This window comes from Anabrus simplex, chromosome 11, assembly GCF_040414725.1.
Source record: "Anabrus simplex isolate iqAnaSimp1 chromosome 11, ASM4041472v1, whole genome shotgun sequence".
Lineage (NCBI taxonomy): Eukaryota > Metazoa > Arthropoda > Insecta > Orthoptera > Tettigoniidae > Anabrus > Anabrus simplex.
In genome coordinates this window covers 131,161,667-131,186,181 of record NC_090275.1, presented here as the reverse complement: position 1 = coordinate 131,186,181, position 24,515 = coordinate 131,161,667, and the positions used below count along the sequence as shown (strand labels likewise).

The window sequence follows — 24,515 nt, the reverse complement described above, 5'->3', positions numbered from 1 at the left end:
CTCCTTATACAATAATCTTATTTCTTCATTTGTTCTGATTCTCCATAAATCTTCCTCCTTCACCGGTCCAAATATCTTCCTCAGTACTTTCCTTTCCCACACATTTAATCTCCTCCCTGTGGCCTCAGTCAATACCCATGCCTCACTCCCATACATAAGCACTGGTTTAATTATTGTTTTGTAGAGAGTCAGTTTTAATTTCCTGCTTAAGTTTTTACTTCTCAGAAGGGGATTCAGTGCCCTGTAGGATCTGTTGGCAGCCTTAATTCGATTTACAATATCTGTCTCAACTTTATTTTCTGATGTTATTACTGAGCCAAGATATGTGAAGCTATCTACTGCTTCAAAGTTGTAACCATCCACTTGGAGTTTTTCAGTGTTCCTTCCATTTCTCTCCGTTACCATATATTTAGATTTAGCCTCACTTATCTCCAAGCCCAAGGACCCAGCCGCATCTTTCAGCTCCCTCAAGGCAGTTGTAAGTGCCTCGTTACTTCTAGCAGATACCACCACATCATCTGCATAAGCCAAAATTTGGATCAGTCTATTGTAAATATTACCACCCGGATTAGTAGTTACTAATTTTACAGCTTTCACCAACACTAGATTAAATAACACTAGTGATAAGGGGTCTCCCTGCCTTAGGCCTTCTTCGGTTCTGAAAGATCTTGACAGACTTCCCTGCACTTTTACCTGACTTCTGCTGTTCACCAGGGTCATCTTAGTCAATTTTATTAACTTCTGTGGGAATTTAAACTCCTTCATTGTTTCCCACAATGTCAATCTCTTAACTTTGTCATAGGCTTGTTTAAAATCTATAAAAAGATGCCCTAGTCGAACGTTGTATTCAAGTCTTTTCCAGAGTCATTCTCATGGTGAAAATATGGTCCATCGTCTATCTTCCAGGTCTGAAACCAGCTCGGTACTCCCCTATAATTCTTTCCGCTCTACTACTAACTCTCTTTGTTATGGCTGTAGAGAGGATTTTGTATACTATACTCAGTAAGGATATACCTCGATAATTCTTGCATTGCATGCGTGACCCCTTCTTATGTATAGGACATGTATATGCTAGTGTCCAGTCCTCCGGCATTGTACCTGTTCCCCATACCTTTTTAATTATCTTGTGTATTTTCTTCACCAACACTTCTCCATGTTTTACCATTTCTGCTGTTATGAGGTCATTCCCTGGGGCTTTACTGCTCTTCAATTGTTATATCTCTTATTTCTTCAATCGATGGTGATCCCATATCGTCTTCATCCTCATCTCCATTCTCCTCATCCATCTCTTCCTCCTCACACTCATCTCCATATTCACCCTCCTCATCTCTCTCTGAAGTTTCCATACGGTCTGATCCTTCTTTTTCTTCATTTATTTGTCTGACAGAAAGTAATGTTTCAAAATGTTTTGCCCATTTTTTCAGAATTCGTTCTTTCCCAACAATGAGTCTATCAGTCTCATCCTTAAGCATATTCACTCTGGGTTGATATCCCTTCTTTACTTGTCCAACCCCATGGAAGAATTTTCTGCCTTGTTTGTTTTCAAAATTCTTCTGCATTTCATCCACTCTCTCCTTTTCTTCTATTCTTTTCTTGTTCTTTATCAATGTCTTTGCTATTCTCCGTTTTTTTTTTTAAAACTGCAATATTATTTCGAGTGGGTCTCTGTAGCATTCTTTGTCGGGCAAGATTTCTCTCTTCCAGAACCTTATCCACTTCGTCATACCATTTATTTCTACTCTGTTTCCATCTCTCTCCAAGTACTTCATGTGCCTTTGTATTTATTGCTAGCTTGGTTTCCTCCCACATTGTGTTGATGTCCACATCTCCGTTTCTGCCCATCTGTAGCTTTCTTTGCAGCCGGTCTCTATACTCTTCCTCCTTCTTCTCATCCCTTAACAGTTCTACATTATAGATCTTGCTCTAGCTCTGTCCCTGGGTTTAATTGCCAGTCTTTCTCGGAACTTGATCCTCACCAGTACGTGATCTGAATCACTGTCTGCACCACGCATGCTACTCACATCCATTATATTCGAGGCATGTCGCGCATCTATTAGCACATGGTCTATCTGGTTCTTTGTCAGACCATCCGGTGATATCCATGTCTCTTTATGGATCTCCTTATGGGGAAAACATGTGCTCTTAATCACCAGCTCCTTGCTAAAGGCAAAGTCAATCAATTTCCACCCGTTTTCATTTGATTCTTGGTGTTTACTATGATATCCTGCCACTGGGTGGTTTTCTTTCTCTTTGCCTGCTTTGGCATTATAATCCCCTAGGACAACTTTGACATCATACTTGGGCAACTTGTCATATACTTGCTCCATTTTTTCATAGAAATGTTCTTTCTCTTCCTCATCGGCATCCTCTGTTGGTGCATGGACACTAATTAGTGATATGTTGGCAAATCTCCCTCTCAATCTTAACCGGCATAGTCTGGGGCTTATTGCTTCATATTCAATCACATTATGACTGACCGATTTCTTGACCATAAACCCTGTTCCTATTCTATTTTCTTCCTCCCCACTATTGAACAAAATGTAGTGCTGTAGATCTGACACCTCGATTGTCTTCCATCTTATCTCCTGTAATGCTGCCACATCTATCTGATATTTAAGTAATTCCTCCAATTTTCTACTAGCCCCGGCCTGAAAGATACTTCTTACATTCCATGTTCCAATATATCCGTATCGTTGCCATTTAGCGCGCTTTAGTCGTCGTAAGTTTGGGACTGTCCGGTTATCTTGATTTGGTTTCTGAACAATATGCAGTTTTGTGGTAGTGAAGTTGTTAGCCCCACGTACCAACCCCCAACCTTGAGGACCAGGGTATCACTCTTAGTCTGGATCATCACCTTAGACCTGTCCGGCTTGGGTGGCCCTACCAGGAGCATATGCTCCCGCCGGCATAGCTGTAAGGATCATTTGAACGCACAAGCCTCCAAAACACTCGGCAAAATGTATTTTGCCTTCGTCAAGGTGGTGATACCATCGGGAGGTAAAAGAACTCCTACGGGACAAAATTCCGGCACCTCGGTGTCTCCGAAAACCGAAAAAACAAGTGGTTAGTGGGACGTAAAGCAAATAACAATATTATTAACAGGATTTAAACCTTTATAAAGTGGGGTATAGATCTTCCCCTGACTATGACTGTGGCACCTTAATGTGGTAGGGAAGGATAATTGTTTTTTATTTTTGTTATATTGGAAGCCATTTATTTTCACTGGAAGAAAAACAGTAGGGCATCAATGTTAATGGGATCTGATGCTGTTCTACTTGCAACAAGTGGGTGGATTGTGAAACGTGCTACCTGCCTTGTTAATATAGTTTAGTTTTGGTTTTATAAGTGTGTGTGTAGCCATAAGCTGAATATACCGGGTGCTCCATCAGCCCGTTGTAATATAGTTTTTTTGCATCCAACCGCTTTTGCTACAATTCTGAAATACATCACTCCCCTCTTCCTATGTGTGGTTACAGGCTAGAAGACAGCAGGAATTGTGAGCGCCATTATTATGGATACCTTCCAATTAATCTGTAAAAATAGCACAGATATGAAAAACTTGTGCCTTACTACAAGGGGTGCAAACACAAACCAGGAGCTGGGCTGGGAACTGCAGTATTCCTTATTCTTTTTATTTTCCTCCAGATCTACAGTATTTACTACCTTAGTGATGGAGAAAAATAAGTGTCCAACCTAGGCAAGCTCTTTCGACTTAATCTCTCCTAAATCTAAACAGTAATGAACTAATAATAATAATAATAATAATAATAATAATGATAATAATAATACGGCGAAGTAAAGCAACTTAAGGAAATATGACCCACTGAGCCTACAGTTCAGATATTCCAATGGAAACCTAGCCCATAACGACAAGGAAAACTGCCGGATCCTTGCAAAATACTTCGAATCCCTTCTTAACTGCGAGGCCCCATTGTCCAGATTCACATTTGAAGATAAAACAACAGTTCACCGAGATTCGGCTCCACCTACGAAAGAGGAAGTCGGACAGATTATCCAATCCTTGAAGAATAATAAAGCGCCGGGTGAAGATTCGATAATAGCTGAATTCTGGAAGTTTGCTAGTGACAATGCAGTGGAAAAATTAACGGACATCATACATGAAATCTGGAACACTGAAAGACTTCCATGTGACTGGACATCTGCCCTAATCCACCCACTTCATAAGAAAGGCGACAAGTCGGATGTTAACAACTATCGCGGCATCTCCCTCCTACTTATAACCTACAAAATTCTCTCGAAAGCTCTTCAAATCAGGGCAGAAGAACAGCTAGATCCAGAGCTGGGTGATTACCAAGGAGGTTTCAGGAAAGGACGGTCATGTGTGGAGCAGATTATGAATCTGAAATCTGTCCTTTCATATCTTAAACTAAGGAGCAAGCCTTTTGTAGTAACGTTCATCGACTTTAAGAAGGCCTATGATTCAATTGATAGAACTACCCTACTTCAGATCTTAAAGGAATTTGGCTTGGACGGTAAAACAAGAGTGATCATCCAACAGACTCTCACCAACACCATCTCAAAAGTGAAGTTTAGAGGAGAGATTTCAGAGGCCTTTGAAATACGGACAGGAGTTAGGCAAGGAGATGGTCTCTCGCCTCTGTTGTTCAACTGCGTTCTTGAGAAAGTGATCCGTGAATGGCGCAGAGAAATGTGTTATGAAGGAGTCGAAAGCGGAGTCAGACTAGGCCACAAGAACAAGAACCTTTCAATTGACTGTCTAGCATTTGCAGATGATCTTGCGGTTTTCGCTGATTCCTTGGATGTGGCCACGAAGCAGATAAACCAGCTTCAAATACAAGCTGCAAAGGCGGGCCTCCAAATCTCCTTTGAGAAAACGAAATTCATGACAAACATCGAACTGGCGCCAAGTGAGCTAGAAGGGACTCGCGGAAAAGTCAAGCGAGTTGAAAAATTTAAGTATCTTGGTGAATGGATAGAACCTAACTTGTCCGAAAAAGAAGCCTTTTCTTCACGCATGAATAAAATGGAAATGGCTTACAATCTGACTAAAAATGTCTATAACAAAAGATCTATATCTCTGAATGCAAAAAATCAAACACTATTGCACTGTTATCCGGCCAGAGGCTCTATATGCTGCGGAATGTCTCGCCATGAACAAAAAAGGCATAATGGAGAAATTGGAGGCCAAGGAAAGAAAGATTTTGAGAAAAATCTTAGGTCCAGTCAAAGACAACGGTGAGTTTAGGAGACGGCATAACCAGGAGTTGTACTTGCATGTGGAGAAAATAACTGATGTGATGCGAAAAAGGAGGATTACTTTTTATGGACACACGGCCCGAATGAATTCAGCACGGTTAACCAACCGCATTTTCACTTTCCTCCAAGAGAAAAAGGTAAAGGGGGCATGGTTCAGTGAGGTACAGAAAGATCTGCAGGAGATTGGGATCTCATTTGAAGATATCCAGGAGCGAGTCCCACTTAAGAAAAAAATCCAAGAACATCAGAGTTTCCTACCAAAGCCGAAGATGAAAACTGGAAAGGCATGGACAGAAGAACGAAAGGAGCAACACCGTATACGAATGAAGGAGTACTGGACCAACATTAAAGCTCAAGGGAAACAGTTGAAATGACCTGGTCCTTAGTTGGCCGAAACGAAACAAGATTAATAATAATAATAATAATAATAATAATAATAATAATAATGCGGCGAAGACTGGTAAATGACCAGAAGCCAGAAAACATCTTGAGGCAACGTCTAGGGCTAACAACCCTAGCTGTAAAAGGATGGGTACCCGTCCAAAGCAAAGTCAAGTCAAAAAGCATGATGGCACAACATTTCAAGAAACATACCCCAGGGGGTAAATCTTCGGATAAATCCCTCGTCGTGAACGCCACGGTGCACGAGTCTCGTTCGGATTCTGGGGGAGACTCGACATCATGCAAGAGACGAGTCGGAGCGTCTCGGTGTACTCCGAAGAGTCAAAAACTCAGGCCAAAATCTAAAACCTTTCTAGCAACTTTCAACATAAATTCACTTACACAAACTGGCAAGCTGAAAACACTCACCAAAGCTCTTCACGAAAATCAGATATCCATAATGGCCCTACAGGAAACAAGGTACCCAGATGAAGAGATTTTTGAATCTGAAGGCTACCGATTTTTCAAGAACAAAGCGCAAAGAGGAATCCTCAATGGAGCTGTGATGCTTGGAACCGCGTTTGCTGTTAGAACCAAGATCCTTAAATCGGTTGCAAATTTCGAACCTGTGAATGACAGATTGTCTATACTCACAATTAAATGCGCGAACAAAACCTACGCCCTAGTTAACGCACATGCTCCTACAAACGATAGGAACAAGTCTGATCCAGACGAAGTTGATAATTTCTGGGACCTACTGGATGAAAAATTAAACAAAATTCCCAAACACCATGTCAAGCTTCTTTTGGGTGACTTCAATGCCCAACTAGTTCGTGAACAGAAGTACAAGAAAGTTATAGGAAATTACCCTGCTCGCAAAAGAACCAATCCCAATGGCAAAAGACTGGTGTCCATTTGCGAAAATCACAACCTGCAGGTCATGTCGACCCATTTTCGCCATTTACCCAGAAAGCAAATGACTTGGCGTTTAAAGCAAATGACTTGGCGTTCTCCCATCCAAGCTCTCGGAGAGTTCCAAATTGATCATGTTGCAATCTCCAGGAGAAACAGCCCTGGGATTATGAATGTCAAGGTAAAGAAAGGCATCAATGTGGCCTCAGATCATTATATGTCTCTTATCAAATTCAAACCAATTCCCGCAAACACAAGGAAGACAACCAAACAGATCACACGCTTCGACAATGATAAACTTCGGCAAACGGTCGAGGAGTTCCAGGAGAAGGCTAGACCAAATGACTGTGACTTTAACAGCGCCAAAAGTCTCCTTGTTGAGGCCGCCAAAGACGTTGCAGAAATCAAGAGAAGCAAAAAGCATGCCTGGTGGAATGGTACTTGCGAATCAGTCCTCCAAGAAAGACTCAATGCGTGGAAACAGTACTACTCTACGAAATCAGAAAATGATTGGGAAACCTACAAAACCCAACGTGCCTAAGCAACTAGGGTGTTCAGAACTGAGAAACGTAAATACGAAAAATCTCTCATTGAAAAGATAGAACAAAACCTTAGGAAGAATGAAAGCAGAGAGTACTACAGAGCCTTCAAACGCAAACTCACTGGCTATAAACCACCATCTCTATGCTTTGAGCAAACGGACGGCACACTGGCGACGTCAAATGAAGAAAATTGCAGCATTCTGGCAGATTACTTCAAGAATTTACTTAATTGCTCTAAACTATAAAGTGCCATTGAGACTAAGGAACCCTTACTCAGGTACCCAGATTCCAGACCACCCGACAGAGATGAAATCAAGCGCCACATGGCCCGTCTCAAAAATAACAAAGCTCCTGGGAAGACTCAGTAGTAGCAGAACTATGGAAATATGCCCCAGAGGAATCACTTGATATCTTGCAAAAGCAAATAGAAGAAATTTGGAACAAGGAGACCCTACCTGAAGATTGGGAAATAGCTTTAATCCATCCATTACACAAAAAAGGCAGCATGAAGAACATCAACAACTACAGAGGAATATCTTTGCTACCCGTGACTTACAAAATTCTATCACTTGCCATCCTGGAGCGTTTGGAAGCACAAGTCGAACATCAAATAGGAGAATACCAAGGAGGGTTCAGAAAAGGTTGCTCCTGAACAGATCCAAAATCTCAAAACGATCATCAGATATTGTACACTAAGGTCCAAGCAGTATGTGTCTGTCTTTGTGTACTTTAAGAAAGCATACGACTCCATTGACCGGGAAGTCCTGCTAAACATCTTAAATGAATTTGGAGTTGATTTGAAACTGCTGGCATTAATTAGAGCCACTCTGACCGATACAAAATCCAAGGTGAAGTTCCACGGAAGTCTCTCACATTCCTTTGACATCAAAACAGGAGTCCGACAAGGTGGTGGGCTATCCCTGATACTCTTCAACTGTGTTCTTGAAAAGATCATCAGAACCTGGCGGGTGAGATTACAGGAAACCAACTACAGTCCATTGAGAATAGGAACCAAATCCAAGGGGATCGCAACAGACTGCTTAGCATTTGCCGATGATATTGCTTTTCTTTCAAACGACATAGAAACTGCTAGAGCCCAAGTTGAAATTTTAAAGGAAATTGCTGAACAAACTGGTTTGCAGATATCGTTTGAGAAAACAGAAGTAATGACTAACATCAAAGAGGCTCCACCAAAACTCCATACAAAATACGGGGACATCACCCGAGTAGACAAATTCAAATACCTGGGTGAGATCATCATGAAAAATGGACTGGACAAAGAAGCACTTCAGGAGCGAGTACGCAAACTGGAAATGGCCTACCAAACATCCCGCACAATCTGCAACAGAAAATGCCTTTTCCAAAACACCAAGATTTGTCACTATGAAACAGTTCTGAAGCCAGTAGTTCTATATATGCAGCCGAAACCCTGTCTCTAAATGCCGTCAAAGGGCTCCTTGAAGAACTGGAGAAAAGAGAACGCAAAATTGTGAGAGGAATCTTGGGATCAAAGTACAGAAATGGAATTCATCAAAAGAGATCCAACAAGGAAGTCTACAGCAAAATAGAGAAAATTACCGACACAATCAGAAAAAGACGGGCACAATTTTACGGTCATCTGTTAAGAATGGACGGAAGAAAGTTAACTAAAGGAATCTTTCACTTTTTTGATTCAAACCCCAAAACCACAATTCCCTGGTTTAGAAATACCAAAGAAGACCTGCAAATGCTACATATCTCATCTGAAGACGCCCTCAATAGAGATCTCTTCCGCAAGAAAATATTGACGAACGGGCTAAACCGAGACGAGCAACCGAAGAGAAGACACGGTGCCCCTTGGACGGAGGAGTGTAAGCAGGCCCATTCACAAAGAATGAGGGAAATTTGGGCTCTAAAGAAGGCCAAGTTCAGTGTCAAATGCAACAAGACTTAACGTGGTCCTTGATGGCCCCAGCGAATTATATATATATATAAAATAATAATAATAATAATAATAATAATAATAATAATAATAATAATAATAATAATAATTGATTCAGTCACCGATTTCAGCTCTCCTAACAGCAGGATCTCGATGCTTAGCTTTCGGAGTATGAACAACGTACACACGCTTGTGAACGTACATGCACCAATTAACCAGGCAAACAAGAAAGACCCAGAAGGAACAGACAAATTTTGGGAGGACCTGGAAGATGTTATATCAAAAATTCCTGACAAACACACAATCATTTTGCTTGGAGACTTCAATGCCCAGATTGGCAAAGAAAGGAAATTCCAAAATATCGTTGGAAACTATCCAGCCCACAGATGAACCAACCGAAATGGGGAAAGGCTTATAGAGCTTTGTAAGGCATTCAATCTTGTTCTTAAGTCAACAGCCTTCAAACATTTACCAAGAAAACAAAAGACATGGATATCACCAAATCCTCACTTGGGAGAATTTCAAATAGATCATCTTGCCATTGCACGAAAAGCAACACAAGAGATCCAAAATGTTAAAGTCCTGAGAAGTGCTAACCTTGACTCATACCACTATCTATCCAAGATCAAAATTAAGCTTCATCCAAGAAACACCAAAAGAGTTAAGATAAAGAAAACTAGCAAATTTGATACAGAAAAGCTGAAAACCAGCAAAAAATTCACTCAGAAACTTCAGTCTTTGGACACAGAAAATTGGGAACTGAAAAATGCCATTGTTGAAATGGCTGAGGAGACAGTATTGCTAAAGAAACCAAAGAAGCATCCGTGGTGGACTCAAGAATGTGATGAAGCCATAACACAAAGACAAATCGCTTGGCAAAGATGGAATTCCCTGAAGAATCCAGAAAGATATGAAGACTTTCTGGAGGCTAGGAAACATGCAGCGAAAGTGATCCGCCAAGTAAAGCGTGCATTTGACAAAAACCAACTGACACAGATTGAGCAGGACTTCAATAAGAATAATACTAGGGATTTCTATAGAACCTTCAAACACAACCTCACCAAGTACACCCCACCAAGTCTACACTTCCGAGATCAAAATGGAGAAGTTGCCTACAACGACAAGGATAACTGCCAAATCTTGGCTAAATATTTTGAATCTCTTCTTAACTGCGAAGAACCAGAATCAGAATTTACCTTTGAAGAATCCAGACATCCCAACCCAGACTCTTCTCCCCCCACAAAAGAGGAAATCAAACAGATAATTACATCATTAAAGAACAACAAAGCACCTGGAGAAGATGCGATAATTGCTGAACTCTGGAAGGCTGCAGGTGAAAAGGCGATCGATAAACTGAGATCATTCGCGAGATCTGGGAAACAGAGAAGATCCCAAATGATTGGACAGCAGCCCTGATTCATCCCCTACATAAGAAAGGTGACAAAACAGATGTAAACAACTATCGCGGCATCTCCCTTCTCGCAGTTACATACAAAATTCTCTCCAAAGCCCTTCAAACTCGGGCAGAAGAGCAACTTGATTCACAGTTGGGTGAATACCAAGGAGGCTTTAGAAAAGGACGATCTTGTGCAGAGCAGATCATGAACCTTAAGTCTGTCCTGTCGTACCTAAAATCCAGGAATAAGAATTTTGTAGTTACTTTTGTTGACTTCCAAAAAGCCTACGACTCCATAGACCGACACACACTCCTCCGCATTCTGAAGGAAATGGGCTTAGACAACAAAACGAGAGCTATCATTCAACAGACCTTTACCAGCACTACGTCCAGGGTGAAATTCAGGGGAGAAATTTCGAACGTCTTTGAAATCAAGACTGGTGTTAGGCAAGGGGATGGACTATCACCGCTTCTCTTCAACTGCGCTCTGGAGAAAATCATTCGGGAATGGCGCAAGGAGATGTGCAAGGAAGAGGTTGAGAATGGCCTTAGAATAGGATATAAGAAAGATGATCTTATCATAGACTGCCTAGCTTTTGCAGATGACCTAGCGATCTTTTCTGATTCGCTAGATACTGCTGAAAAACAAATTAACCAACTGAGAATCCAAGCAGCAAAAGCTGGCCTCCAAATCTCTTTCCAAAAAACAGAGTTTATAACCAACATCAAGCCAGCCCCCAGAGAGCTCATTGTGGAACAGGGAAAAATCAAGCAGATGGAAAAGTTTAAGTACTTTGGCGAGTGGATAGTACCTAACATCTCTGAGAAAGAAGCAATCTTGTGCAGAATCAACAAGATGGAGGTGGCATATCAGCTGTCTAGGAATGTCTACAACAAAAGATCAGTGTCCATCAACGCCAAGCTTAGGCATTATTGTTCGGTTGTATGCCCGGAAGCACTGTACACAGCAGAATGCTTTGCAATGAACAGAAAAGGTCTGATGGAGAAGCTAGAAGCTAAAGAAAGAAAAATCCTGAGAAAGATTCTTGGACCAATCAAAGAAAATGGTGAGTACAGGAGACGACACAACAGCGATCTGTACCAGCATATGGAGTGGATAACGGACACGATTCGGAAAAGGAGGAATAATTTTTATGGCCATATAGCACGCATGAGCACAGAGACAAACCAATAGGATCTTTTCCTACTTTCTTAACAAGAAAACAAGGGACCCTGGTTTATTGAAGTTGAAAAAGACCTTCAAGAAATAGGAATCACACTCAAAGACATCCAGAAACGTGCTCCTTTCCAGAAAAAGCTCCGGGGATACAAGAGGTTCCAAGAAAGGCCAAAGTTGAAAACAGGCAAGAAGTGGACTGATGAAAGGAAGGAGGCTCACAGAACGAGAATGCGTGAGTACTGGGGAAGAATTAAAGCTCAAGGGTGCAAACGGTTGAAATAACGTGGTCCACAGCAGGCCGAAACGAAGAAAGAATAATAATAATACAATATAATAATTCGAATCAAATGGCCCACAGCCGACTCCTTTCCGAAGACCCGATAGCCAAGGTAATACGTGAACTGGATAAAATAACGTATAATAAGGTAAACTTAAACAACGGCAAATCAGCACATGAAGGTTAAAGATCTCCATCTCTCTTCTGGCTGGACTCGCAAACCTAGCACATTCCAGAACTCTCATTGACCTACTCAAGTTCGCTGATACACCCATAACATTACACCGCCTACCGCATTAGTGTGCCACAATCTCCTCGCGTTGTAGTTTCTGCATGGACTACTTCCTTGTTCCTAGTCATTACCTCACCCCACTAATTTTTCATAATTTCCATACAATGAAGCAGCAAAATAGTCTTACTATTCATCCATATATCAACTATGATCACATAAGCTAATCACCATATTAAATTATGCCATCACGTTTTACCATACCTAACTTTACCAGCCATACCTCATTAGCTGCCTTTTCATCATCAACCTTATCACCTCACAATTTTTACAATCCCTCTATTACCTTTACCCAACGCCAATCTCATTTTTCGTAATTTACATACAATAAAGCAGCAATAATCGTCTTACCATTCATACATATGCCAACCATAGTCACCTATCAGTTTCGTCCTCAATCTCAACCATACTTAGTCTCATTTAAAATTGCAAGCCAATCTCCACATTAAATTATACTTACCATTCCATACTTCACCAACCATACATCACTACCTCCCTTTTCATCTGCCAACCTTGTCACCTCACAATTTTTGCAATCACTCCATTACCTTACTAACAATAAAATAATCGTATGGCCTCAGCTACCATGTGCAGACATTTCAATTTGACGCCATCTGGCTGTCTGCTCGTCTATTTCGATGTTCTGTTTTACTCTAGGCCCACTAGATGGTAGACTGAGCAAACCGAAACTCTCTTGGGCGTCTGTAGCTGAGATTTAATGAATTTTGATTTAATGAATACATCGTACGACATGGAGTGTCGAATGGACTTTTATCCGCCCTTCAAAAATCCGACCACCTCTGCCGGGTTTGAACCCGTGGGATCTAGAGGCTGACACTTTACCACTGATCCGCAGAGGCACTTACTAACAATATACCTGCCATATATTAATTTCAGTCTTCCAATACAATTATGTACCCATTATTAACATTTTTCGTAATTTACATCATCTTACCCTTCACACACATACCAACCATGATCATGTATTAATTACGTGCTTTCTCTCATTTGAATTTCAACTCAGTCTCAACATAAAATTATGCCATCACATCTTACCATACCATAATTATACTGACAGTACTTTACTACCTCCCTTCTCATCTCTCTTTCAATCACACTTTTTCTTATAAACATAATCACTTTTAGCGGCCTTCACACAATATCATATACCAGCTATCTCCACATATTAACTTCCTCCCTCCAATACAGTTGTATACATCAACTACTTTTCATAATTTACTTACCATAAAGCCGCACTAATCATTTCCCATTTATACATATACCAATCATAATCACATTAATTTCGACTCTCCAGTTCACTTATTGTATACCATCAACTCAACCTCTTATTCATCATCTCTCTAACCATCCTTTCACTTTTAATTTCAAACAATTCCACCATTAGCTTGCTTACTCTTGCACACTCTACCATATGCCATATCAAGTTCACTATACATTTTAAATACAATGACAGCAATTAATAAACTCACTTCACCACATCCCAATTTAACCACTTAATCACTCTTATCTCAACTACAAATGTCGCACACACTCCACCACCTACCAACTTTAGCTTACCATTCGTATTTGCATCCACTACCCTAAATTACTTACTAACATTATTTTTTACTTCTAGTTACTGTGCCTTCATCACTCTTATCTTTCTTCCCCCACAAATCCTTTAAACTCCTGCTTCTCCCTTTATACAAAACATTTCGTTTATTAGCTTCCTCTCTCTGAACTTCACATTCACTCTGCACGAGTCTCCACACTGGCCTCCTCTCTTAATTCTCTGGCTACTTCCCTTGCCCACATTTTCATTCTCTCCCTGTCATCCACTGCACTTTTCTTTTCACTATGCACGTCCACTCCGTCACTGTGATCTCTCTTCCCTGCCTTTCCTCCAGTCTCGACGCCGTACTAAGCACACATAACTCACTGTTTCCCTTTGATCTTTCCTTTTCACCACGCCTGTCTTCTCTGACACTGCATCCCGTACTCGGTGCTCCTCTCTTTCTATAATGCACGTCCTTACCGGTCCTATTCATTTCATCCTGTTGTAAACACTCCTCCAAGGCCTGAAGTTTCGTCACTGTCCAATTTTGAGCCCTTTTCCCATTGGACACCACCAGTATCTGGCCACTAATATGCGCCCTCAACCCTTGCAGTCTTGCCCTCACCATATGTTTCTTTAAAATTTTGGAAATTTTATTCACGTCTCTTCCCAAGTCCCTCTTAATCCACATTTTTTCTTTCTGTAGGTTTCTGGTTACTATGTCCGCCATCAATGAGGATAGCAGCCTCACCTTTATAGGTGTGCTCCCCCTCACCTTGCCTACCCTCTCAGCGTTATCGACCTCACTAAAGTTAATTTTCATTTTGTATGACATCTACCACTTTATAGATAATATCCACTTCAGCTTCTGCCTTCTCTTCAGACCATAAATAAATATGGATTTCTTCCTCTGTTCTTGACTGTTCGAATTCATCACCTCTTCCATATTTTTTATTTTCTCCCTTAGAAATGCAATTTCTCTCTCACTGTTTTCCATTTTTGCTTTAGTTTTGTTCTTGTTTTCCCGAAACCACAGCCTCGTCTTTTTGTGTTCCTTAACTTGCTCTTGTATCATCTGTTTTAACTGTTCAAACGGACAGAGTTCCTCCACTTTCCTTATTACTTCTATGTCTTCCCAATTCATGTTGCCACTGCTCTGCGGGCCTGGATTTACTTCCACAACCAGCAGCACAATGACCACCAGTGCCAACATCTTCATCTCGCCCTTCAATCCGATCTGCAAATTACCTTACTTATATTTGGTTATTTTCTTCTTCATTCTTCCCTGCCATCTTCCTATAACTACCCTATATTGCTCTATGCTGATCGTCTTCCTTGTCACACACTATTCGACCCGTCCGCTCCCGACTCTTACTCCACTCACTCGGTACACTCATCACAGCACGACCGTTCCCTTTGTTTGCTTAGGCTAGACTCGGGAACTGCAGTAGCTCACATGGTAAGGATGCGCTGGGAGATGTGATGGTGGGTGGTGATGATTTTTAGAAATGTACAATTCAACACTGTATTCTTGAATTTTATATATTGTATTGTATGAGAGATTCTCTTTCAGAAACATATCGTAGGAAGCAAATAGGTTTTGAAGAAGTACACAGGAGGGTGTCATTACAGTATTTGTGAGAACCTAAGATACATTATAAAAAACACTCTTGGAGCGTTATTATTAGCCTGTAATCGGTACATCATTTAGAATTCAATTTCTTTGGCAGGGTGATAAAGGTGGATGTGTTGGAGTAGAAACGAGCTTACCCTGGGCTGATGAGACAATACAACAGTGGTCTGTTGTGCTTGATGTTCAATTTGTATTGCAGGGAGGAAGAAGGCATCGAGCTACAGGTATTGAGTGGCAAGAGGCCGAGCGAGACCCCACCTGTTGGCTGCAGTTCTCGGAATTCCTATGTGGAACCCCAGGTGGGGACGGACGTGGACAGCATCAACTCGTCCGAGTATCCCAACAGGGGCAGCATTGAAGACATGTCCTTCAAGGCTGGGAGCAGTACTATAGGTAGGGTGCAGATTTTGGTCGATCATTCATAGACAAACATACAAATAGTAATAATCTAACAGCTAGTAATATCATAGATGAGGCCAGCAGTTGCATTCTTTATGTTCCTGATCACTGGTTTTTGTATGTCCTTTTCCTCTTGCAATTGTAAAAAATGTGTGTGCAAGTTGCCAATAATCTATACATACAGTAGATCATCAGATTATCTAAAGGTCTTTCAGTTTTTGAATCGGTAATCACAGCTATCTGCCTACTGAAATACAGTAAAGCATTCAGTATGAGATTTCAGTTGCCGTTCTCATTTGTTAGTGAGCAGGAATCGCTGACCATTAAAGAGTCAATCACAAGTTGTATCTTGTTTAGCTTCAGTTCTCACTTTGAGTATGATGCAGTGTCTTACAAAACAAGTTAATAAAAGAGAATGCAAAATGGACATGGAAAGAACAGAATAATTGAAATATTTGAAAACAGTGAGGTTGTGGCTGTAGACAGTGACGAGAAAGAAGAGACTGTCTTCTTCTTTTTCTTTTCTATAGCTTTACCCAGATCTGTGGGATTACAGGTGTAAACTCTGTCGCAAGTGTAGATTTAGTCCTGTTTTATGGCCGGATGCCCTTCCTGATGCCAACCCTATATGATTGTAATCACTATTGCGTGTTTCTGTGGTGGTTGGTAGTGTGGTGTGTTGTCTGAATATGAAGAGGAGAGTGTTCGAACAAACACAGACATCCAGTCCCAGAGCCAGAAGAATGAATCAGACGTGATTAAAATTCCCACCCCAATCACAAATCGAACCCGGAATCTCTGAACCAAACACCTTAATGCTGACCATTCAGCCAATGAGTGGATTGAGGAAGAAGAGACTGTGTTCCTCTTCAGACTGCACTTGAGTAGAAACCCTCATGGAGCAAGAAAGTGACATACTTCATTCTTGGATATTATTTCATTCCCAAGAAGTAGAATTGATACCAAAAATATGACTAGTAATAAAACTCAGAAGAAAGTTGCAGACACATACATATGTAGTGAGATCAAGCCCCACCCCTTCATTACGATGTGTCTGCATTGTACCACATGAGCTCCTGGCTAACAGCAGCTGCTTCTTAGTGGATAAATGCTTTTAATATTCGTAAAATAAATCTGTTGAACTGTGGTTAAGTTTTAAGTGGGAGAATCTAAATGTTAATGTTATTGGGCAACCCCATGGTGGTGGACATCACTTCATGGGCAGTTTCTTTGTAAGTGTTGTGGTAGCCTATTTGCTCTAGGTTTGAAAGAAGAGTGTACTATATTTATGAAGTGAAAATACCGTATTGGCCCGAATGTAAGAGAGCTTCATCTCTGGGTACGTACCTTTCGTGTTCTGTCAGAATACTGTAACTTAAATATTTCATAGTGCACAGCATTCAGAAACCAGCCTACCTGCGTTCAGTACATCATACTGTAGTGGTAATGAGGTGAACTAAAGTTGAGAGTAAAGCTTCCGTTGCGAAAGATAGGCACGGCTCGGATGACATCACAGCACACTACGCAAGACTGCCAACTTACGACAAGACCCCTGATCTGAGGGCAAGCAAAGGAGGTCTGAGGTCCAGCATCCCCTAGAGTTAGGTTACGATCGGACGCTGTGCTTTATCTTATTTCTACCCTGTTAGTATTATCCTTGTTCACACACATGATGCAAGCTCTATTGGAGACAGTAGAGAACTTCATGACAGCTGACCCGAGCTGGTCAGTAGCAGCAAATCTCACATTCACACAGCTTCTGTTTTTATTCTATGTAAGAATACTTCTAGACACCGTTTGGCGAGTCCCATAGGTATCATAATGTAAAACAAAAGCTAAAGGTTTCCACTTATTAATTACTATTTATTGTAACCTTAAAAATGTTAGCCAGGCTGAGTGGCTCAGAGGGTTGACCCCAACTTAGCAAGTTCGATCCTGGCTCAGTCCGGTGGTATTTGAAGGTGCTCAAGTAAGTGAGCCTCGCGTCAGTAGATTTACTGGCACGTAAAAGAACTCCTGCAGGACAAAATTCTGGCACCTTGGCATCTTCGAAAACCATAAAAGTAGTTAGTGGGACGTAAAGCCAATAACATTATTATTATTATTATTATTATTATTATTATTATTATTATTATTATTATTATTATTATTTAAAAAGTTACATATACAGTAGAAGTCCGTTATAGCAAGAATTCACAACCGCGGAAAATGTACTCGCTATAGCGGATTGTCGTTATATCCGATTTTTGTATAAACGTCGGAAAACCCCCGATGCACATTAAAATCAGTTTGTTCAAAACTTGCGTTTCCGTGGATGATATCCACACTTCGACTTACTTGTTTGTTATTTTTCGAAATCTGATACTACGTGAAAGTGTGTGTTTAATTTCATTCTAAAAAAATTACAGTTCCGTATTTCTCCGAATACAAGACGAACCCCACTTTTTCCTTAAAAAAAAATTAAATCAAGCTCAAAAAGTGCTTTGTAAAATCATATGAATGCCTTTGTTGTACAGAACGCATTTTAATACTATTTTTAGATGCTGAACATTGGCTTTCATCATGCCGCATTTTTTTTTTTTTGCAGCTGCACAATTATTATTTCCGCGGGTTTAATGACCATTAACTTAAAATTGGCATCATAATACCGAAAAGAGAACCCATTGAAAATTTGTTGGCAATGCCTATTCCATGCGTCTCTACAATACGGCGATCCATCAGGAAAATATTCTTGCCATCTATAAAACTGTTACGGTACTTTTACTCAGCGTCATATATAACCGGCTACCGTTACATGCACATCTCGCTTGCTGGGTTCGACCAACTTCAGCGGCTAGCGTTGTATAGGCCTAATGGCGGACGTTCAAGGTCAACGAAAGAGTTTATTGTGCCATGGTATGGCCTCTCCGCCCTTGCGTTTTTCGTGCACATGCCTCACAATTTCATTTTCCTTGTTGCGGACCACTGAATGCATTTTTTATATCTTTGTCTTCACGTTGACGCCAAATATTGACTTTAGTTAGGTCTATGCCATATTTTCATGCGGCTCCATAATTATTCTACATTTCCGAGAGTTTAATAACCACTAACTTATAATTGGCATCATAATATCGATGAGAACCCGTTGAAAATTTGCCGGCAATACCTATTCCACATATCTTTATGACTATCCATCATGAAAATATTCTTGCTGTCTATAAAACTTAATTTTACTAAGAGTTAGGTACAGTAGACGCGTTATAATTCTGGTACTGAGTAGCCGTGGCTTTCTAAGAATTCGAAGGCTTGCATGTTTTGATTCCATTCTGCAGATTAGGGAAATTTTTTGTTAGAGGCTAATAGAATGTTATTCTCTCTTCACTATTTCCCGAGATCCGGTGACGTTACACACAGGCACTGTACAACTGGTTGTCACGGCTAGCGATGTATAGGCCTAATAAAGAGGCGGTCGTTTGTCAATTTTGTGTGTGCGTGCGTGTGCGGGGGTGAAAAGAAGCAGCGTGGTTACCGCGAGAGTTGCCAGTGGTATTCATTACTGTTAGGCCGCGAATGAGATGGTCCTTGATTTTTCTGAGGGGGAGAAATACGGCATCACTCCAGAGTTTTCTTCTTCAAATGACGTCACGTAACCTAATCGCATGTATGTCATGAAAACATTTTTGAAATGCATGCAGAGAAAATTTACATGCGAATAGCCTTTCCAAAATTTAACTAGACGCGAGAAACTATGAACTATCCTTTCAAAATCAGTGATGTACTCTGCTATATCTTGAGGTGTATCACATTCTTACTTAATTTCAGTACATAACATTAAAATTAAGAGATCGTTTATTCAGCCATTATTTTTAACTGCTATCGGCCACGTTATTTATGCATTTATTACGAAAATATGTTCTCTTTCATTTTGAATTTTCTTTATGGAATAGCAGTCGACGGTTATTACTAATAGACTCTGACACTGCCTTCGAATGTCGACGAGAGAACTCGCTAGTGATTATAGCGAGGAAACTATACCGAAGATAATCGATTGCATGCAACATAATCGCTGGGGTGCATAAATATCGATAACGGAAAAATTTGTGCGCGCTTAATCACTCGTAATAACGGATGCGTCAGTGAGAGGGTTCTCACTGTAACCGAAGGATAATACACGGTTTAATATAGGAATTTTGAAGGGACAGCAAAATATTGTCGGTATAACAAGGGTCTCGTTATATGCCGTACTCGCTATAGCGGACTTCTACTGTATTTGATGAAACTAGTTTCGGTTTTGCTAGCGACCATCAAATTAAGGCAAGACATGAATAATACATAAAATTTATGAACATGCTTGCTTCAGCAAGACCAAAACCAGGTTCATCAAATATACGTAACTTTTTTAAGGTTACAATAGTATTAAATAGCTTTTGTTTTACATTATATTGCTTTTCAATACAGAATAATATGTAGTTTATTAGGTATTGTGTCATGTCATTTTGTTTGTTTTTCACCTGTGAAGGTTCAACAGAAATACAGTAGAAGTTTGCTATAGTGAGTATGGCATATGGCGAAACTCCGTTGTAATGACCCTTGAAAATTTCTGTATTAAATTGTGTATTATCTTTATTATCCTTCAGTTACAGTGAGAACGCTACCACTGATGCATCCGTTATGAGCAATTAGGTGTGTGTTATTATATCCATTATCGATATTTATACTCTCCAGTGATTACATAATGAATGCAAATGATCATCTTCGGTATAGTCTTCGCGCTACGTGCACTAGCGAGCTCTCTCACTGACATTTAAACTCCAGCTTGGCAGGTTCGATCCTGGCTCAGTCCAGTGTTATTTGAAGGTGGTCAAATCTAGTCTCGTGTTATCAACACATACAAAAACTCCTGCGGGAATAAATTCCAGCACATCGACGTCTCCGAGAATGCAGAAACGATGACTAGTTTTAAGCCTTAGACAACGTCTACCGAAACGTCTAAATCGAGCACGATCTTCGATTGCATAAATAATGTTCGGTCGATGTTTAACTAGACATCGTTTAAAGTTTCAATATTGGTTTGAAAACGGAGTTAGAAGTATCTTTCATGCAACTCTTTGCTTGTCGCAACCAATGAAATTCGTCGGTGCGCGCGCCGAACGCCAGTCAGCTGTTTGTCTTCCTACACATTACTCCGATATGGCTACAATAGAGTAAATTAATATATTATTTTGGGTCCACCTTTTCAATACAAAATGTAAATAGTTTAAATTACATAGGGACTAGTTTCGACCTAGTAATAAGTCATCATCAGCCTGAAGTAAATTAAAGCGTAAATATCGAACAAAAAATAAACAATGTAAACACAAGTACAGTCTTTTCAAAAGTACATACCATGTGGGATATTGAGCAGCAATATATTAAAAATAATAACTCTTCCAATTGACGAAGCACTGAGCGGAAGTTATGTTGTTTATTTATGAATAAAGTTCAGTGCGTCATATAGCATTAAAAGTCCAGTGTGCACTAAAAGATGTGATAAAGAAGAATTATCAGTTGAATGCTGGCTTTTTGAGTTTGCTGTTGTATATTCGAAGAAGTTACGTCATTTTTTAAAGTATTCATAGACGTCAAAACACATGGATGTTGGAAAGGCTCTTCAGTTTTTTGGAACTAGGTAATTGTTGCGCGTGGAGGCTTAGGAGTCCAGAGAAGCGCTATATTATGTCAAAAAATAGAGATCCATAAAAAAGGTCCCGTGCGTCGTATAAAAATGACAAGTTGTGAAAGTGGAAATCGAAAAAAGTTGGTTTTCAAGCGATGATGTTGTTCATTCAGAGATCAATTGAAATTAAAGTACCGTAACATTGTCTTCCTCCTCTGCGAACCATGTGACCTTGCCGCGGTGGGGAGGCTTGCGTGTCCCAATGATGCAGATAGCCGAGCCGCAGGTGCAACCATATCGGATGGGTATCTGTTGAGAGACCAGACTAACGAATGGTTCATCGAAAGGGGGGTAGTAGCCTTTCTGTAGTTGCAAGGGCGGCAGTCTAGATGATTGACTGATACGGCCTTGTAATAATACTCAACATAGCTTAGCTGTGTTGATGCTGCTACACGGCTGAAAGCAACGGGAAACTACAGCCGTAACTACGTCCCGAGGACATGCAGCTCTCTCTGTATGAATGATGTACTGATGATGGCTTCCTCCCGGGTAAAATATTCCGGAGGTAAACTAGTCCCCCATTCGGATCTCCGGGTGGGGACTACACGAGAGAGGGCGATCATCAGGAAGATGGATACTGACATTCTGCGAGTCGGAGCGTGGAATGTTAGAAGTTTGAATCGTTGTGGTAGGTTAGAGAATCTGAAAAGGGAGATGGATAGGCTAAAGTTAGATGTAGTTGGTATAAGTGAAGTACGTTGGCAGGAAGAACAGGATTTTTGGTCAGGCGACTACCGAATTATCAACACGAAATCAAACAGGGGAAATGCAGGAGTTGGTTTAATAATGAATAAGAAAATAGGGCAGCGGGTAAGCTACTACGACCAGCATAGTGAAAGAATTATTGTCGTCAAGATAGACACCAAACCAATGCCCACCACAATAATGCAGGTCTATATGCCTACTAGTTCAGCGGATGATGAAGAAATTGAAAGAATATATGAGGAGATAGAAGATTTAATACAATATGTAAAAGGTGATGAGAATCTAATTGTGATGGGAGACTGGAATGCAGTGGTAGGCCAAGGAAGAGAAGGTAGTACAGTAGGAGAATTTGGATTGGGACAAAGGAACGAAAGAGGAAGTCGGCTGGTTGAATTCTGCACTGATCATAATTTAGTCCTTGCCAATACTTGGTTCAAACACCACAAACGACGGCTGTATACGTGGACGAGACCTGGAGACACTGGAAGGTATCAAATAGACTTCATTATGATTAGGCAGAGATTCTGAAACCAGGTGTTGGATTGCAAAACTTTCCCAGGAGCAGACGTGGACTCTGACCACAACTTGTTGGTCATGAAATGCCATCTGAAGTTGAAGAAATTGAAGAAAGGAAAGAATGCAAAAAGATGGGATCTAGACAAGTTGAAAGAAAACAGTATGAGGGATTGTTTCAAGGAACATGTTGCACAAGGACTAAATGAAAAGGCTGAAGGAAACACTATAGAGGAAGAGTGGAGAGTCATGAAAAATGAAGTCAGTAGGGCTGCTGAAGAAATGTTAGGAAGGAAGAAAAGATCAACTAAGAATCAGTGGATGACTCAGGAGATACTAGACCTGATTGATGAACGACGAAAATACAAGAATGCTAGAAATGAAGAGGGCAGAAAAGAATACAGGCGATTAAAGAATCAAATGGATAGAAAGTGCAAGGTAGCTAAGGAAGAATGGCTGAAGGAGAAGTGCAAGGATATCGAAGGCTGTATGGTCCTGGGAAAGGTAGATGCTGCATACAGGAAAATCAAGGAAACCTTTGGAGAAAGGAAATCTAGGTGCATGAATATTAAGAGCTCAGATGGAAAGCCACTTCTAGGGAAAGAAGACAAAGCAGAAAGATGGCAGGAGCATATCCAACAGTTGTATCAAGGTAACGATGTAGATAATTTCATTCTGGAACATGAAGAGGCTGTTGATGCTGATGAAATGGCAGACCCAATTTTGAGGTCAGAGTTTGACAGAGCTGTGAGTGACCTAAATAGGAACAAGGCACCTGGAATTGATGATATTCCCTCTGAATTACTGACTGCCTTAGGAGAAACCAGCATGGCAAGGTTATTTCATTTAGTGTGCAAGATGTATGAGACAGGAGAAGTCCCATCCGATTTTTGGCAGAATGTTGTTATACCTATTCCCAAGAAAGCCGGTGCTGACAGGTGTGAAAACTACCGCACCATTAGTTTAGTATCTCATGCCTGCAAAATTTTAACACGTATTATTTACAGAAGAATGGAAAAACAAGTTGAAGCTGAGTTGGGAGAAGATCAATTTGGCTTAGGAAGAAATGTAGGAACACGTGAAGCAATCCTGACTTTACGTCTGATCTTAGAGGATCGAATCAAGAAGGACAAGCCCACGTACATGGCATTTGTAGATCTAGAAAAGGCATTCGATAATGTTGATTGGACCAAGCTATTTATGATTCTGAAGATGATAGGGATCAGATACCGAGAACGAAGAATTATCTACAATCTGTATAAAAATCAGTCTGCAGTGATAAGAATCGAGGGCTTTGAAAAAGAAGCAGCAATCCAGAAAGGAGTGAGGCAAGGCTGCAGTTTGTCCCCTCTCCTTTTCAATGTTTACATAGAACAGGCAGTAAAGGAAATCAAAGAGAAATTTGGAAAGGGAATCACAGTCCAAGGAGAGGAAATCAAAACCTTGAGATTTGCTGATGATATTGTTATTTTATCTGAGACTGCAGAAGATCTCGAAGTTGCTGAATGGTATGGATGAAGTCTTGGGTAAGGAGTACCAGATGAAAATAAATAAGTCCAAAACAAAAGTAATGAAGAGCAGTCGAACGAAGGCAGGTGATGTAGGAAATATTAGATTAGGAAACGAAGTCTTAAAGGAAGTAGATGAATATTGTTACTTGGGTAGTAAAATAACTAACGATGGCAGAAGTAAGGAGGACATAAAATGCAGACTAGCACAAGCAAGGAAGAGCTTTCTTAAGAAAAGAAATTTGCTCACTTCAAACATTGATATCGGAATTAGAAAGATGTTTTTGAAGACTTTCGTGTGGAGCGTGGCATTGTATGGAAGTGAAACATGGACGATAACTAGCTCAGAAAGAAAGAGAATAGAAGCTTTT

The 24,515-nt window shown here is 40.5% G+C and overlaps 1 protein-coding gene across 4 annotated transcripts in view; it reads left to right on the top strand.

The window, feature by feature from the left end:
* Positions 1–24,515, top strand: part of pcx (pecanex) — a 514,715-nt gene that overhangs the window by 52,756 nt on the left and 437,444 nt on the right. For all 4 annotated transcript variants that reach the window (XM_067155270.2, XM_067155269.2, XM_068229749.1 and 1 more), the window contains exon 3: positions 15,524–15,717. In XM_067155270.2, the coding sequence (XP_067011371.2) occupies positions 15,524–15,717 (194 nt within the window). The remainder of the gene's footprint in view (positions 1–15,523; positions 15,718–24,515) is intronic.